Source organism: Enhydra lutris, unplaced genomic scaffold (assembly GCF_002288905.1).
Source record: "Enhydra lutris kenyoni isolate GAN:26980312 unplaced genomic scaffold, ASM228890v2 scaffoldscaffold5, whole genome shotgun sequence".
Classification (NCBI taxonomy): Eukaryota; Metazoa; Chordata; class Mammalia; order Carnivora; family Mustelidae; genus Enhydra; species Enhydra lutris.
In genome coordinates, this window is record NW_019154089.1 from 48131302 (window position 1) to 48147398 (window position 16097).

The 16097-nt window shown below is 34.3% G+C and overlaps 1 protein-coding gene across 1 annotated transcript in view; it reads left to right on the forward strand.

Moving 5' to 3' along the window:
* The window catches only part of LOC111140909 (RPTOR independent companion of MTOR complex 2), a 134092-nt gene that overhangs the window by 98310 nt on the left and 19685 nt on the right, over positions 1-16097 (forward strand). Inside the window, exons 20-32 of the mRNA XM_022493171.1 lie at positions 292-427; positions 819-1018; positions 1242-1368; positions 1976-2140; positions 2333-2409; positions 2858-2936; positions 8963-9072; positions 9600-9687; positions 10834-10926; positions 11276-11382; positions 12072-12301; positions 13813-14821; positions 15104-15175. Coding sequence (XP_022348879.1) covers positions 292-427; positions 819-1018; positions 1242-1368; positions 1976-2140; positions 2333-2409; positions 2858-2936; positions 8963-9072; positions 9600-9687; positions 10834-10926; positions 11276-11382; positions 12072-12301; positions 13813-14821; positions 15104-15175 — 2493 coding nt within the window. The remainder of the gene's footprint in view (positions 1-291; positions 428-818; positions 1019-1241; positions 1369-1975; positions 2141-2332; positions 2410-2857; positions 2937-8962; positions 9073-9599; positions 9688-10833; positions 10927-11275; positions 11383-12071; positions 12302-13812; positions 14822-15103; positions 15176-16097) is intronic.

Genomic DNA, 16097 nt, shown 5'->3' on the forward strand with positions numbered 1-16097 from the left:
CATCTGCATTTAGTCAGCTAGTGTCTTTGTTCTCTGATATTTCTTTGAGGCATCTCACCATAAAATTCTTATTTTACAAACTATTCTTCACAATTAAGGCGGGTTTTTTTGTATTTTGTTGTTTTTCCATGTGTGCGTGTGGGTGTAATGTACCAAATGTTTTTATTCCTTGCCATTTACTCCAGTGGTTTAAACCCAAGACATATTCAAGATTTTATTATTATCTTAAGCTTTGGTTAAGATTTTAAAGTAATTTTCCTTTCTTTTTTGCTAATTTTATTTTGCTTTTAGGTTTGTACGAAGACTACTTTACTTTTATAAGCCCAGCAGTAAATTATATGCCAATCTGGATCTGGATTTTGCCAAGTCCAAGCAGCTCACAGTTGTGGGTTGCCAGTTTACAGAATTTCTTCTTGAGTCCGAAGAGGTAATAAGCATTTTGAGTATTTTCCAGAGCAAATGTTTTTCACTAAATTTGCCCTCTCCCTTTTATTTCTGAGTATATATAAGTTGTATTTAGAAACATAAGGAATGAGCTCAGATCTAGATTTGAATCCTGACTCTATCATTAGCTATGTGACTTTAGACAGCTTATGTGCCTTATAGAAGACCTGGTGTTCTCTTTGTAAAATGGGAGATAATATCATCTTCATGCAGGATTGTGTTGAATGAAATTTAAAAGAACATACTTGGTGGTTGATATCCATTATTAGTAACTTTATCATTATCATTACATTTCTTGGATTTGATTAAAGTTAATTTTCTAATTATAGTCACTAAGTGCTTTTCCAATAATATCACAATGTATTTGCTTTTAGGATGGGCAAGGATACTTAGAAGATCTGGTAAAAGATATTGTTCAGTGGCTCAATGCTTCATCTGGAATGAAACCTGAAAGAAGTCTTCAAAATAATGGTTTATTGACTACCCTTAGTCAACACTACTTTTTATTTATTGGAACACTTTCTTGCCACCCTCATGGAGTCAAAATGCTGGAAAAATGCAGCGTATTTCAATGGTAGTTGTTTCAATATATTCCTGAACTTAATCTTTAATGTAGTTAGAAGTAGCATGCTTCTTATTCCATGTACATATATATTTGGTAAATTCTGTTAAAATCCAAAAAAAATTAGAGTTATCTTGATGCTTTGTTACTCTTTTTTATGTGATATTTATCATTAAATGCTTTCTTCTAGAAATGCTTGTTTATATTTTCATTCCCCCCCCCTTTTTTTTTAAAGTCTCCTTAATCTCTGTTCCTTGAAAAACCAAGATCACTTACTGAAACTGACCGTTTCTAGCTTGGACTACAGCAGAGATGGATTGGCGAGAGTTATCCTTTCCAAAATCCTTACTGCAGCCACTGATGTGAGTATAACATTAACAGAACTGTATTTTTTATAGCTGTATTTTTTTTATTTTACCTCATAAAATTTAGCCAAGCAAAATTAATTACTAATTCTAAGATTAGGGTATGGGATTTGAGTTTACTTTAAAATAGTAGTTCTTCCATGGGGCATCTGCCTGGGTGGCTCAGTCAGGCAATCGACTGCCTTTGGCTCAGATCAGGATCCCAGGGTCCTGGGATCAAGCCCCATATCAAGTTCCCTGCTCAGTGCGGGGGGACCTGCTTATCCCTTTCCCTCTGCCACTTCCTTCTGCCTGTGCTCTCCTGCTCTCTCTCTGTCAAATAAGTAAATAAAACCTTTAAAAATAATAATAAAAATAAAACAGTAGTTCCTCCAAGGAGCCATATACAGTACCCATTTCTTTCTGTAAAGGGGAAGAAGCAGCTAGATTGAAGCAAATATTTTATTTACCTAGTACTAAGAAAATATATCAGGGGTTAGACCCTCAATTCCAATTTTTCTGCTCTTTTCAAATAGCAAAACTGTCCTAAAACAATGTCCAAATAGACTATCCATGAAGTTTGGGTTTTGTTTGTTTGTTTTTATATTTTCATTTATCTTTGTAGGCCTGCAGGCTGTATGCAACAAAACATTTAAGAGTATTATTGAGAGCTAATGTTGAATTCTTCAATAATTGGGGCATTGAATTACTAGTTACCCAGCTACATGATAAAAACAAAACAATTTCTTCTGAAGCTCTTGATATTCTTGATGAAGCATGTGAAGACAAGGTGAAGGTTTATTACTTTATAATAAAATACTTGGACATGATTTTTATTGTTATTTTAATTACTAAACTTTATTAAAGTACTGAATTTTAATAGAAAATTATGTGAAATTATAATGTACTTAATATAGGTGTTTTGGAAACAATTTACTATCATTTTGCAATTGTTAATTTGCCTGATAATTACTTTCTTTAGGCCAATCTTCATGCTCTTATTCAGATGAAGCCAGCTTTATCCCACCTTGGAGACAAGGGTTTGCTTCTTCTCCTGAGGTAAATGTTAAGTAAATTTTTCTTGTAGTTATGTTTTTTGTTGTGTTCTCTTTAGCAGTGTATTTTAAAGCTGGATTCAATCCAAACAGGAAACACTTTAAAGAGTTTAGTGTTAACTTCTGAAAAAGGTCTATTTTAGAATCTTAGATATCCTTTAATACTGAAACTCTGTCTTTTCATTGTTTTCCTTAATGTTTCTTTTACATTTCTGTGTCTCCACATGATTTTCATGACATTTTCTTTACTGTGGTTGAATTCATGTGTTTTGCAAGATTATGAAAATTTATTTATATTTGAAATTATAGTAAATAATAGTTGACCTTTTACTGTCAGGATGAAGCTATTTCTAAAGTCTTTTAGCTCTTTAAACATGGTATTGCTTAAGATATTTTTGTTCCTTAAACACTTGTGGTCAGGCTCTGTGTTAAACTATTGTTTTAATTTACAGATTTCTTTCCATCCCAAAAGGATTTTCCTATCTGAATGAAAGGGGTTATGTAGCAAAACAGTTGGAAAAGTGGCACAAGGTAATTTTCTGTTGAGTAAGCTTCAGTTTATATCTTAGGAAATAGATCTATGAATTTAGAGGATTTTTTTATATCCATGTTTTGAAGCTTAAGAGGTCAAATATTTAAACATTCATATGGGAGGTTGGGGGAGCCAGGTGGTGGGTATTATGGAGGGCACGTATGGCATGGAGCACTGGGTGTGGTGCATAAACAATGAATTCTGCTATGCTGAAAAGAAATTAATAAAACAAAACAAAACAACAACAACAAAATTTAAACATTCATATGAAGTCATCTTAAATTCTATGTAATTATTTGTGTTTATATTTATCCATTTTTTAAACCACCTTGTTTTATAGCAAACCTACTGATTTTGTGTCCATTCTATTGTAATTTTTCTTTCAGTTTAATTGCTATAGTCTACTGGTTTAATTTTTTAACCTATCATTTCTTTTATTCTTGGGTCCCTTTTGATAGCCGTTTTAAGCTATATCTAAAACAATTTTCTTAAATAAAGGAAGATTATAAAATGATTCTACCAAGCAGATATAATAATCTAATTAAACTTTATTTTAGGATGCTACTTGACATAAATCTGAGAATGTACTTCTTGTTATTAGTAACTTCCTAGCTTTTCTTTAGTTGGTCATCATCGTGATTTTATTTTGTTTGAAGCATTCTTAATTGTCAAAACATCTTAGAAACCCATGGATAACCAATGCTAATGTAAATAATTTTTAGATTTTTCATAATTTCAATCATTGTCTATATTGAACCATATTTCACAAGAAATTCTCATTTTTAAAAAATATTGTAACTATAAAACTAGGCAGAGTGTCTGGGTGGCTCAGTTGGTTAAGCATCTGCCTTCGGCTCAGGTCGTTATCCCAGTGATCGAGCCCCATGTTTGGTTCCCTGCTCGGTGGGGAGCCTGGTTCTCCCTCTGCCTCTCCCCCTGCTTGTGCTTGCTTTCTCTCTCTTTCTCTGAAATAAATAAGTAAAATCTTTAAAAACAAAAACGTGATTTAGGGATTAAGTCTTTCAATAATTAATGAATTGGAGAATTGAAATAAGATGTGATAGTTTTATTTCATAAATAGAAGTTATTTAAACAAATTACCATAGTAAAATCGGTCACCTTATTATACGATTTATAGTATTGGGAAATTGCTTAGCTTATCTAGTATAGTACTTTCAAATAGTAGGTACAAAATAAAACTAACAAAGGCATGTACATATAAGGAAACACAAAGGAGGGGTTAATGATTCTGCCGTAGGGATTAGAATTAGCAAAAGAAATGTTGGGTGGGCTCAGGAAAGGATATGATATTTGAAATGGTCTTGAGGAGTAGGTAAATAAGTTGGATGAAGGGTATTCAAGGCCGAGGGTGCAGAATAATAAATCTGTATAGATTATTGGAACTTCAGACTTGTGAAGAATGCTATATTCCACTGTAGTTGCGGTGAGGCTAAGTGAGGAGTGTCAAGATAAGGCTAGAATGGTAAGTTAGAACTAGATTATAGAAGGCCTTATAAACCACATTATGTCATTAATGTATTTCAATTTAATTGGAAGTGGGGGAATTATAGGTGTTTAAAGAGTAGTCATAATCAGAGCTGTGCTTTAGAAACATGACAGGTCGCAGTGTAGGAGTTCATATTTGATTATCAAAGGTAAAGCCTAGGAATATTGAGACCAGTTAAGAAGAAAGATTTGATAAGAATGTGAACCTCAGGGGCGCCTGGGTGGCTCAGTGGGTTAAGCCTCTGCCTTCGGCCCAGGTCATGATCTCAAGGTCCTGGGATGGCATCGGACTCTCTGCTCAGCAGGGAGCCTGCTTCCCCCTCTCTCTCTGCCTGCCTCTCTGCCTACTTGTGATCTCTCTCTCTCTGTCAAATAAATAAAATCTTAAAAAAAAAAAAAAAAGAATGTGAACTTCAGTGGTGCTGAGATTGGATAGGCAGGGATACGTTTTCTGGACATCTTTGAACTAAGATGAACAGGATGTGTGGACAGATTGGATATAATGAATGAAGAGTCCATCTTGACTCTTCAGGTTTCTAATCTCCGTGACTGAGCATGCAGTGAACGACCCCGAAGAGATTGCGATTACAGGGGTGCCTGGGTGGCTCAGTCAGTTAAGAATCTGCCTTTGGTTCAGGTCATGATCCCAGCATCCTGGGATTGAGCCCCAGGTCACAATACCTATTCAGTGGGGAGTCTGCTTTTCCCTTTCCTTTTGCTCCTCCCCCCACTTGGTGTTCACTCTGTTCTATCTTAAATAAATTTTTAAAAATCCTCAAAAAGGAGATTGTGATCACAAAAAATGGTATGCAGGTTGAGGATAATGAATTTTGAGTATGTTGAATTGTATTGCTCTGGGATGACCAAAGATGGTATCCAGAAAATATTTGGAATTGTGGATCTAGAGCTCAGGTATGTGCTGGAAGATCGCAGTTTGGGAGTCTTCAGCATATAGTGGTAGTTGAAACCTGAAATGAATGAGATCACCAGGGAAGATATAAAGAACAAAAAGGAAGAAGGAAGGAAGGAAGGAAGGAGGGAAAGAAGGAGGGAAACAGACTGGAAATTGCTCCCTAAAGAACATTCTGGTTTAATGAGGGGAAGAGAAGGACAAAGACACTGAGAAAATTGCCAAAGAGAATGGTGTCACTAAAGGATGCTTCAGGAAGGAGAGGCCAGTGATAGATATTTGATAAAGAGGTCAAATAAGATGAACAACAGAAAATAGCTGTTGAATTTGACAGTTTGGTCATTGGTGAATTTTGCTAGAGCATTTTCAGTAGAAAGTTATAAACATGCTGAATCGCAGTTACAGTTAGTTAAGCAGTAAATGGAAGGTGTAAAAATAAAAACAACATAATCCTCTCTCTCTAATTAGAGAAAAGGAGAAAGGGAAAGAACTTACTGATTGCCTACCATTTCAAGTCTTATTTCATTTAATCTTCAGGGCAGTCCTGTGAAATACATTCTGTTACTTCTATTTTGTGAATGAAAATTTGGAGGCTAAAAAGAGTAAACTTTATCCTAGAGGAGTAATTTATCCTAGGTCACAGAACTTAAAAATAGCAGAACAGGGATGCTTTTTGATTCCAAAGCCCATGTTCACTGTATTCAATTTCCTCCCAGTAGCTTATGGCATGCCAACATGGACTGAGACTGTCTCTGTTTCAAGGTAATAAAACTTCCAGGCCAGTACAATATTAAAAACTCACTCATTCAATTTAAAACTTCACCCTAGCATCCAGACATAGACTTAGAAACACTACAGTGGAGTTTACAGTTTATCTCATCACTCTTTGTGCTCCTTCTCCTCTCCATTTACTAGCTGTCTGCCAGTTTAGGGCCTTTTCAGCTTTAGAGCAGGAGGAGGAAGAAGAGGCATGGGGCTAAGAACAGACTGACTTATTTGGTACAATTTTTATCTGGGCTGTTTAGCTTTGACTGTGGCAGATTTCAGATGTTAATTCTTCTACTTGAGCATTACTTTCAAGACCTCACCACTGTGCATCTCTCATTTTCAGTTCCCTTGACTAGGGCAGTCAAGGGCTCCTCTGCCTGCATACTTACATTACCTCCTGGTAGGTAGAGGTCCACCCCTCAGTTGGGATTTTCTTGTCCCTCCAGATTGCTCCTTTTGGGCAGAATCCTCAGGATGACCCACATAAGAAACTCAGTATATTTCACAGCTATAAACCATACCCCGACCTTTGGCTAGTGTTTTCCAAATGAATGCCTTTGGTCAAAAGATTAACCACAGGAATGTAACTACTCCTGTGCAAAGCTCAGAATATCTGCCTTTTTTTGCACTAAGATTTTCATGAAAATATTTTTTAAAAGATTTTTTTATTTATTCATTTGACTGCGAGAGATCACAAGTAGGCAGAGCAGCAGGCAGAGGTGGGGGGGAAGCAGGCTCCCTGCTGAGCAGAGAGCCCTATGCAGGACTCAATCCCAGGACCCTGAGATCATGACCTGAGCCGAAGGCAGAGGCTTAATCCACTGAGCCACCCAGGTGCCCCTAAGATTTTCATATGTAGAGGAAAGTTTGGTAGTAGTGTAGTGGTAATAGTAGTGGTAGTAATAATTATGGTATGCTCTTAGTATTAAAACCTTCTATTACTATTACAAAGTAAATATGGAACCCAAAGGAAAAATAGGAAAAGTACATTTTTAAAGGCTTTAAGTAGGGAATTAAGGTAACTCACCAAATTCAAGTTGTCTGAAATGGTTTTGAATGAAAAATGTTTCCCTGTGTGCTTATTCTGTCTTTTCTGAAGGTAATGTCTGTAATAGTTTATTTTGTGTGCATTCAGAGATGTTCTATCCATCTATAAGTATATACTCTTTATTTAAAAATACAAATGTGTTCTGTTTTCAAGAGTAGGTAAGAATAAGTTTTTCATTTAGCAGCATATTTGAGGGATCTGTTCAGAGCTGTACATTTAAATCTAGCTTGTTCTTTTTAATGGCTGCGTCGTCGTACATCATATGAATGTACCTTAGCTTTTATAACCACTCCTGTATTGACATTGTTTCCAACTTTTTTTGTTTTGTAAACCACGTTTGCTGGATATTCTTCTATATGCCTTTGCATGCTTGTACATGTATTTCTGTAGGATAAATTTCTAAAAGTGTAGTTGAGTCAAAAAATATGTGAAGTAACATTTTTGATACATACTGCCAAATTGCTTTCCAGAGAGGTTCTGCCAATTCCTCCTGAGCAGTTTAAAGTAGAGATCTTTTAACATTTACCCTAAAGATACAAATGTAGTGTTTTGAAGGGACACCCGTACCCCAGTGTTTATAACAGCAATGTCCACAGTAGCCAAACTATGGAAAAACCGCAGATATCCCATTGACAGCTGGGATAAGGAAGATGTGTATATGTGCACACACAGGAATTTTACGTAACCATCAAAAAACCGAAATCTTACCATTTGCAATGATGTGGATGGAATTAGAGGGTATTATAGTAAGCGAAATAAGTCAACCAGAGAGAGACAGTTATCATATGATCTCATATTAAGGAATAAAACAGGATCATAGGGGAAGAGAGGAAAAAGATAAAACAAGATGAAACCAGAGAGGGAGACAAACCATAAGAGACTTTTTTTTTTGGACAGAGAGAGAGAGAGCAAGAAAGGGAACACAAGTAGGGGGAGTGGGAGAGGGAAAATCAGTCTTCCTGCTGAGCAGGGAGCCTGATGCAGGACTCGATCCCAGAACTCTGGGATCATGACCTGAGCCGAAGTCAGATGCTTAATAACTGAGCCACCCAGTCACCTCAAGAGACTCTTAATCATAGGAACCAAACTGAGGGTTGCTGGAGGGGTGGAATGGGGTAACTGGGTGATAGACATTAAGAGGGGCATGTAATGAGCACTGGGTGTTGTATAAGACCGATGAATCACAGGCCTGTACCTCTGAAACCAATAATATGTTATATGTTAACTAATTGAATTTAAATTAAAAAATAGTTTAAAAAAGGAAAAAATGAAGTAGAGATCTTTTGCAATAAAGTTGGAAGTATGACTGATTTTCAATTTAAAGATTTCAAAAGTTTTTCAAGTTTTAGTTGGCAACATTTTTTACATTTGACTTGATTTAAATCAGTGGGGAAAGCGATACTAGTTTTTGCCAAAAGATGCTAAAATGATACAATTCATTTAATTTTCTTTTTAAGATTTCTAGTGAATATGCTTACGGTTTAATAATAAGAGGCCAGTTTTTGTTTGTATTTAATGGGGAAGGGATTTAAATAAGATGAAAAACAAAACTAGTAACTTATATGGACTCTAAAATACTAATTGAAAATGGGAATAAGAGTATAAGCAGAAAGCTTTTAGATTTGATAGAACATTTGCATTCATAATACCATGTTCTACCATTTTAAAAATGTCTTAAATTTGTGTTCATTTTTCTCATATTTATGCTTTTAAGATTTGGCATGTACCTAACATGTTATAAATTTAGTGAATAATATGATACTCTGTATAACTAAAACAATATTATCTTCCAGGAATATAATTCAAAATATGTTGACTTGATTGAGGAACAACTTAATGAAGCACTTACTACTTATCGAAAGCCAATTGATGGTGATAACTATGTTCGTCGGAGTAACCAAAGGTACAGTCTAGTTAATGGAATAATTTATTACTGGTCCTCTAATATAAAATTCAAACCCAGTTCATAATATTTTTTTATTTTTTAAAATTTTCTGAGTACTTGGAAATTTTATTTCCTTCACTGACATAAGAAAAAAATCTTAAAGCATAGCATTGACTGCTCAAGAATTCCAGTGGCACTCATAACATGCTGAATACCCTTACTAATATAATTTATATATCTTCCATGCTCTTACCCTAGTCTGTTTTTCTGGTCTCAGCTCTCTTACCATTACTTATTACTTTGAGGCCAGCTAATCTGTTACTTTTCTAGAGAAATCCTCATGGTTTTCCACTTTCATATATTTATGTATGCCAAGAGATTATATCTTTATCTATATTATATTATAGATATAAGAGATTATATCTATATTATGCCAAAAGATATATATCTTTATTATATCTTTACTACTTTATTAGTAGTCCTTGTTTTAATTAGCATATTGTAAATGAGGCAACAGGTATATCAATCATCTTTATTTATACTAGATTACAGCGTCCTCATGTCTACCTGCCTGTACACCTCTATGGACAACTGGTACACCACAAAACAGGCTGCCATTTGTTGGAAGTACAGGTAAAAACACAATTTACTTGTTTTAACTAGCTACAATCATAGAAAAAAATCTTAATATTGCTAAAGTGTAGTACCTTTGCAAAAACTTCTCAAAAGCCTTAAAGTTAGCAGCATTAATAATGCTTTTAAAGCCTTCTATCTTACAACTGACTTGGTGTTTATAATCCTTAGATGTAGCACTGGTTTGCATGCCTTTCCCTGACTTACCTGTCACCTTTTGCATAGCTAATATGTTAACGTAGAGTAAGTAAGCCACTTAAAGTCTGAGTTCTGTCCTTTGTAGTTTGTTGGAAAGTTCATCTCTTTTGTAGAAACATACTGAAAAACTGAATTTCTTCATTGTTCTTGTGGGGGAGTTAAACTGAACCTGAATCTTTGGCGAGCAACAAACTGGAAATATTAATTGCTGTTTGTTTCTACCTCCCTATTCTCATATACTTTTTGGAATATAACAGGCTTTGTGTCAAGCAGTTATTCTTTGATTATATGCACACCAAATTTATGGCTGTGAATATGTCTTGGCTATTAAATGTTTTCAATAAATGCAAGCTTTTTCTTATTTTAGAAATAGATACAGAAGTATTTGCGTGTGTGTCTTTTGAACAATAGTAATCTGGCAGTTTAGTTCATTTTTGTATCAGTGTTTATCCCAGGAACAAAAGTTTTACATAAATGTATTCTATAGTGTCCTATTTTTATATTAAGTCTATGAAGACTTTTGGAGCACATATCTTTACAGTATTTTTTTTTTTATTTACTAGTATTAGGTTCTATTTAAAAAACTGATAATTATGACTAACATTTTTATAATACGAGGTACCAAGTGCTTTGTTAAGGACTTCCTGTGTAATGCTTAAGTCATTACACCATATGAAACAGATCTCTCTTTTAGAGATTGGAAATCAAGGCATGGGGGATTAACTCACTTGCTCAAAACCACATAGCTTGTAAGTGCTCTCTGTAGAATATGAATTTAGAACCCCCGCATTAATGCTGCTTAAAAAGTTTACATAAAATTAAAGTTTACATAAAATTATTTTAGAATTTTAAATACGTAAAAGTTACTAAATGCAAACCTTAAAAATTTGATTTTAAGATGCTTTGAAAACATATTGTTACTCATGTTTTTTTTTTTTCTTTCTCCAGAATATTATTACTGAACTCTGTCACAATGTTCGTAGTCCAGATTTGGATAAATGGGAAGAAATTAAAAAACTGAAAGCATCTCTTTGGGCCTTGGTTTGTAATAAACTTCTATAAGATCTTCATCATTTTTAGATTTTTAAAATTTTCCCATTAATAATAAATAAAAATCATTTTATTTAGAACTTGTTCTCAGATTAATATTCTAGGACCAAAATTGTTTCTGCCCATTTTAAATATTTTTAGACTGGAAAGTAGATGATTAATCTATTAGTTTTCTTGCTAAGACAAATGAAGCATTAATTTCTCAAGTTCCGTATTTAAGGTTTCTTTTCACATTTTTTTTTCTCTCTCATAGATGGGGTTAAATTTCTTCTTAGCTCTCCAAATTTCTTGAAAGAGTTACTCTTATAAATATATTTGATATAAGTGATTTTTCTTTCAGGGAAATATTGGCTCATCAAATTGGGGTCTCAATTTACTACAGGAGGAAAATGTGATTCCAGATATACTAAAACTTGCAAAGCAGTGTGAGGTTCTTTCAATCAGAGGGTATGTTATTTCACTCATAAATCTTTCTAGTGTATATATTCTTGTTCACAAGTAGCTGTGAGGGAAGAGTATTCTATGATTCAGTGTAGTCCATTAGAACCATTCACTGAAAATCCTAATGATGCAAGATTTAAAAAGAAAAGGTTGGGGGGTGGGTTGTGCATCGTCAGTAGAGCATGCTACTCTTGATTTTGGGGTCATGAGTTTGAGCCCCACATTGGGAGTTTAGTTTACTTAAAAAAAAAAAAAAAAAAAGATTTTTAAATGCACTGTTTAACATCTTAAGGAGCTCCTTGTTTAATGTTACCATTTCATTTTTATCATTATAATTTTGAAGTTTAGTAACTGGCAAACAGTGAAAGTATAGTGTATATGCAGTATTCCAATAGCCCTTATATTTCACATTTATCCCAGAAAAGTTTGTATATGCCATTTTCCTCTAAGATTTCATTATGTTCTTTTAAATTACTTCTTTGTAATTACTGTGTATGTTAAGAAGGTGTTCATGTTACTTACGGCTTCTAAGTTACTCCTAACTCATTTTAATACATTTTTCTACAAGCTAAGTAATTTTTAATGACTTTTTAAAAAAAAATTCAAATGTACATATAGCAAACTAATATTTTGGTTGCTTTAAGAAATCTCAGTTTGGAATTATAAACTGTCATTACTACATCTTTTACATATAGGACCTGTGTATATGTGCTTGGGCTCATAGCCAAAACCAAACAGGGCTGTGATATTCTGAAATGTCACAACTGGGATTCTGTAAGGCACAGTCGCAAACATCTGTGGCCAGTGGTTCCAGATGATGTAGAACAACTATGTAATGAACTTTCATCTATCCCAAGCACCCTGAGTTTGAACTCCGAGTCAACCAGCTCTAGACATAATAGTGAAAGTGAATCTGCACCATCAAGTGAGTATTCTTGACAAGGTCATGTACAGTTAGCTGTAGTTAACATTTGTGTTTGTAATATCATAATGGAAATGTATTTGTTACATTCCTAATGTACTTTTTTCTAAGATACTTTGGCAGTCATGGGGTCTTGGAAAATACGTTATCTTTTCACAACAGAGAGTGAGAGCCAACAGACTCCATTGTTCTCTCCTTGCTTTTCTAAATAGTCTTTGGAAAAGCTTACTGACAGAGTTAAAAAATAAGCCATGTGCCAAAAGAACCATTCCCATTTTTGCTTATCATAAAATCTAAAAAGTGAATGTTTATTTGCTTACCTTTTTCATTTACATAATTTTTTCACTCATTTTTCAGATAGAGATTGTTGAACCAGAATGTATTTAAGATACTAAGTTTACATATTCATTTTTGAGAGAAGAGCTAAATTTTTAAAACTAAATATTGAAACTCTTAAAAGATAGAGTATAAAAAAATCAACAAAATAAAAAAGTTTGTGGTTTTAAGCCTTGTGCTAAAAATATTGTTAGTTGTACAAAATTTAAGACATAGTTCTTTTTAAAAAGATAGTGCAACATTTTTCAAACCATATTTCACCAGGCCTAAGATGCTGTGAATTATAAGATGCACCAGTATTTTATGGACCACTAAAAAAGAAGAAAAAAATACTGCCTATTAAGCTAGGACATACCACGGATTACAAGATGCATTCTGATTTTAGAAATATTATCTGTGGAAAAATGTGTATCTTAGAATTGACAAAATCTGAAAATACATTATGCAAGTTTATTTGGGATTTTATTTTGCTTTCTTTCAAAATAAATTTCAAGTAGTTTATAATTAATGAACAAAAAGTCAAAAGTAAAAATAGGATAAAATATCATGGATGTCATTGGGCACCCAGATTGAGTCTTTTTTCTTTTTTATTAGACACTGAATTTAGATGAGATCCTTAGTACCTAAAGGAAAATAAATAAGCCTAATTGATTTAAACATGAATTTAAAATGCTGTGACTTGGTTCATTATAAGTATATTTTAAGAGGAAGAATTCACTTCTTGTAAGATTAATATCTCCCACCTATTATGATTTGAAAAATAAGCTAACGGGAATCTCTGCCAACTGAGTGAACATCTATGGTCAAATCTCCTTTTTCCTTTAATTTTATCCCGAATATTTGGAGGTTTTGCAAACTCCGTGCCATTAAAACAGCAAGCAAAAAACCACTTCATGTAAACTGTGCTGTAACGAATCCTGTAGTTTTTCTTGGGAAATAACAGAAGTTCCTTACAATGACATAATATCACATTTTTATTTAAGTTCAAACACTTGGTCTCAAGAAGTTCTTTTTTTTTTTTTTAAATGTGGCTCCTCAGCAGTTTAACCCTTTATTTTTGAACATTTTTTCCCCAGATGACTATTCGACAAAGAATTATTGAAATATGTCACAAACAGTTGCCATGATTTTGTTTTGTCATTTTTGATGTGCTTGTATTAACAATCTTTTGATCATAGGTATGTTCATGATGGAGGATGACCGGTTTGGCAGCAGCTCTACCAGTACATTCTTTCTTGACATCAATGAAGATACAGAACCAGCATTTTATGATCGACCTGGACCTATAAAGGATAAAAATTCATTCCCTTTCTTTGCTTCTAGTAAACTTGTGAAGAATCGTATCTTAAATTCACTTACTTTGCCTAATAAAAAACATCGAAGTAGCAGTGATCCGAAAGGAGGGAAACTGTCATCTGAAAATAAGACAAACAACAGGAGGATCAGAACGCTTACGGAGCCCAGTGTTGACTTTAATCATAGTGATGATTTCACACCCATATCCACAGTACAGAAAACATTACAATTAGAAACTTCATTTGTTGGGAATAAGCACATTGAAGACACTGGTAGTACTCCAAGTATTGGAGAGAATGACTTAAAATTCACCAAGAGTCTTGGTACAGAGAATCACAGAGAAAACACAAGCCGAGAGAGATTAGTTGTAGAAAGTTCATCAAGTTCACAAATGAAGATACGTAGCCAAAGTTTTAATACAGACACTACAACAAGTGGCATAAGTTCAATGAGTTCAAGTCCTTCACGAGAGACAGTAGGTGTTGATGCTACAACTGTGGACACAGACTGTGGAAGTATGAGTACTGTGGTAAGTACTAAAACTGTTAAGACAAGCCACTATTTGACGCCACAGTCTAACCATCTGTCTCTCTCCAAATCAAACTCAGTGTCCCTGGTGCCTCCAGGTTCTTCTCATACACTTCCTAGAAGAGCACAGTCCCTTAAAGCACCCTCAATTGCTACGATTAAAAGTCTAGCAGATTGTAACTTTAGTTACACGAGTTCTAGAGATGCCTTTGGCTACGCTACGCTGAAAAGATTACAGCAACAAAGAATGCATCCATCCTTATCTCATTCTGAAGCTTTGGCATCTCCAGCAAAAGACGTGCTATTTACTGATACCATCACCATGAAGGCCAACAGTTTTGAGTCCAGGTTAACACCAAGCAGGTGAGCAAATACGCATTTAATGAACAATTATGGTTGCATTTTAACAGACTTCAATGGAAAGCATTAGTAGACAGGTTTTACATCTACATAAGCCTCAGAACTGACCAATTATAATTGCTTACTATGGTAGGCTGTAAGCTCCTAGTTACCCGATATGATTTGAAATGGATTCTTGCAGCTGCGAGGGGGGAAAAGAAATTCTTTTAGGCCCTGAAAATAAACATATATGGTTTGCAAGGACACACAAGTCACAAGCTTTTTTTTATTTCTCGCTTCTGCAAGGATCGATTTTAAAAAGAAGCATGTCGGGGGAATCAGGAGCTTAAGACCTACAATAACAAACAACTTTTTCAGGTAGGTCAATTTAAGGCTCCAAAAGTTGACCTTTATTTTTACTATATTTTCTAACTACAAATTTTAGTAAAATTCTCAGTTTGTCTTAAGTAGCTGTGATTATTTAGTAGGAACCTAACGAACATTACATGAATTACTTGGCCCTCAGAATTCAGCAGTAGCAGTTTGTCTATGCTCAAGAACTGTTATTAGGGAATTTCTGTGCCATGTCTAAAGACTGTGACCAAGTTGATCAAAATAAATAATTTGATTTTACCTTTATATGAAATGAAAAATTTGTTGCAAAGATTTCTGTACCTATTTTTTTTTTTAAGATTTCATTTATTTATTTATTTGACAGAGAGAGAGACATAGCGAGAGAGAGTGAACACAAGCAGGGAGGAGTGGGAGAGGGAGAAGCAGGCTTCCTGCTGAGCAGGGAGCCCGATGCAGGGCTCTATCCCAGTACCCTGGCATCATGACCTGAGCCAAAGGCAGATGCTTAACAACTGAGCCGCCCAGGCACCCCTGTTTTTTTTGTTTTTGTTGGGCCAAATACTTAAAAAAAATTTAGTTCATTTTTGGTTATTAATTCCCGTTTATTTAAGTGGATTAGTATTTGTGAAATACCAAGAATAGTGCTTGACACATATCATCATCATCATCATTGGCATTATGGGTAGTTATTTCTTTATGTAACCCATTTGGGTTTTATAGAACCAAATTCTTAATAATATTAATAGTAATAATAATATTAATAATATTCTTAATATTTCAGTAATGCTAATGCACTTAGTAGAAGGGGTTCCTTTGCAGCAGATAATAAATTATACCCTGATAGAATTTTATAAATTATGCAATTATGTCTCATACAGAGACTCACCCATCTTTGACAGCCTCACCAATTCGGAACAAAGACAGGCAGATCTCTTAATAGCTCACT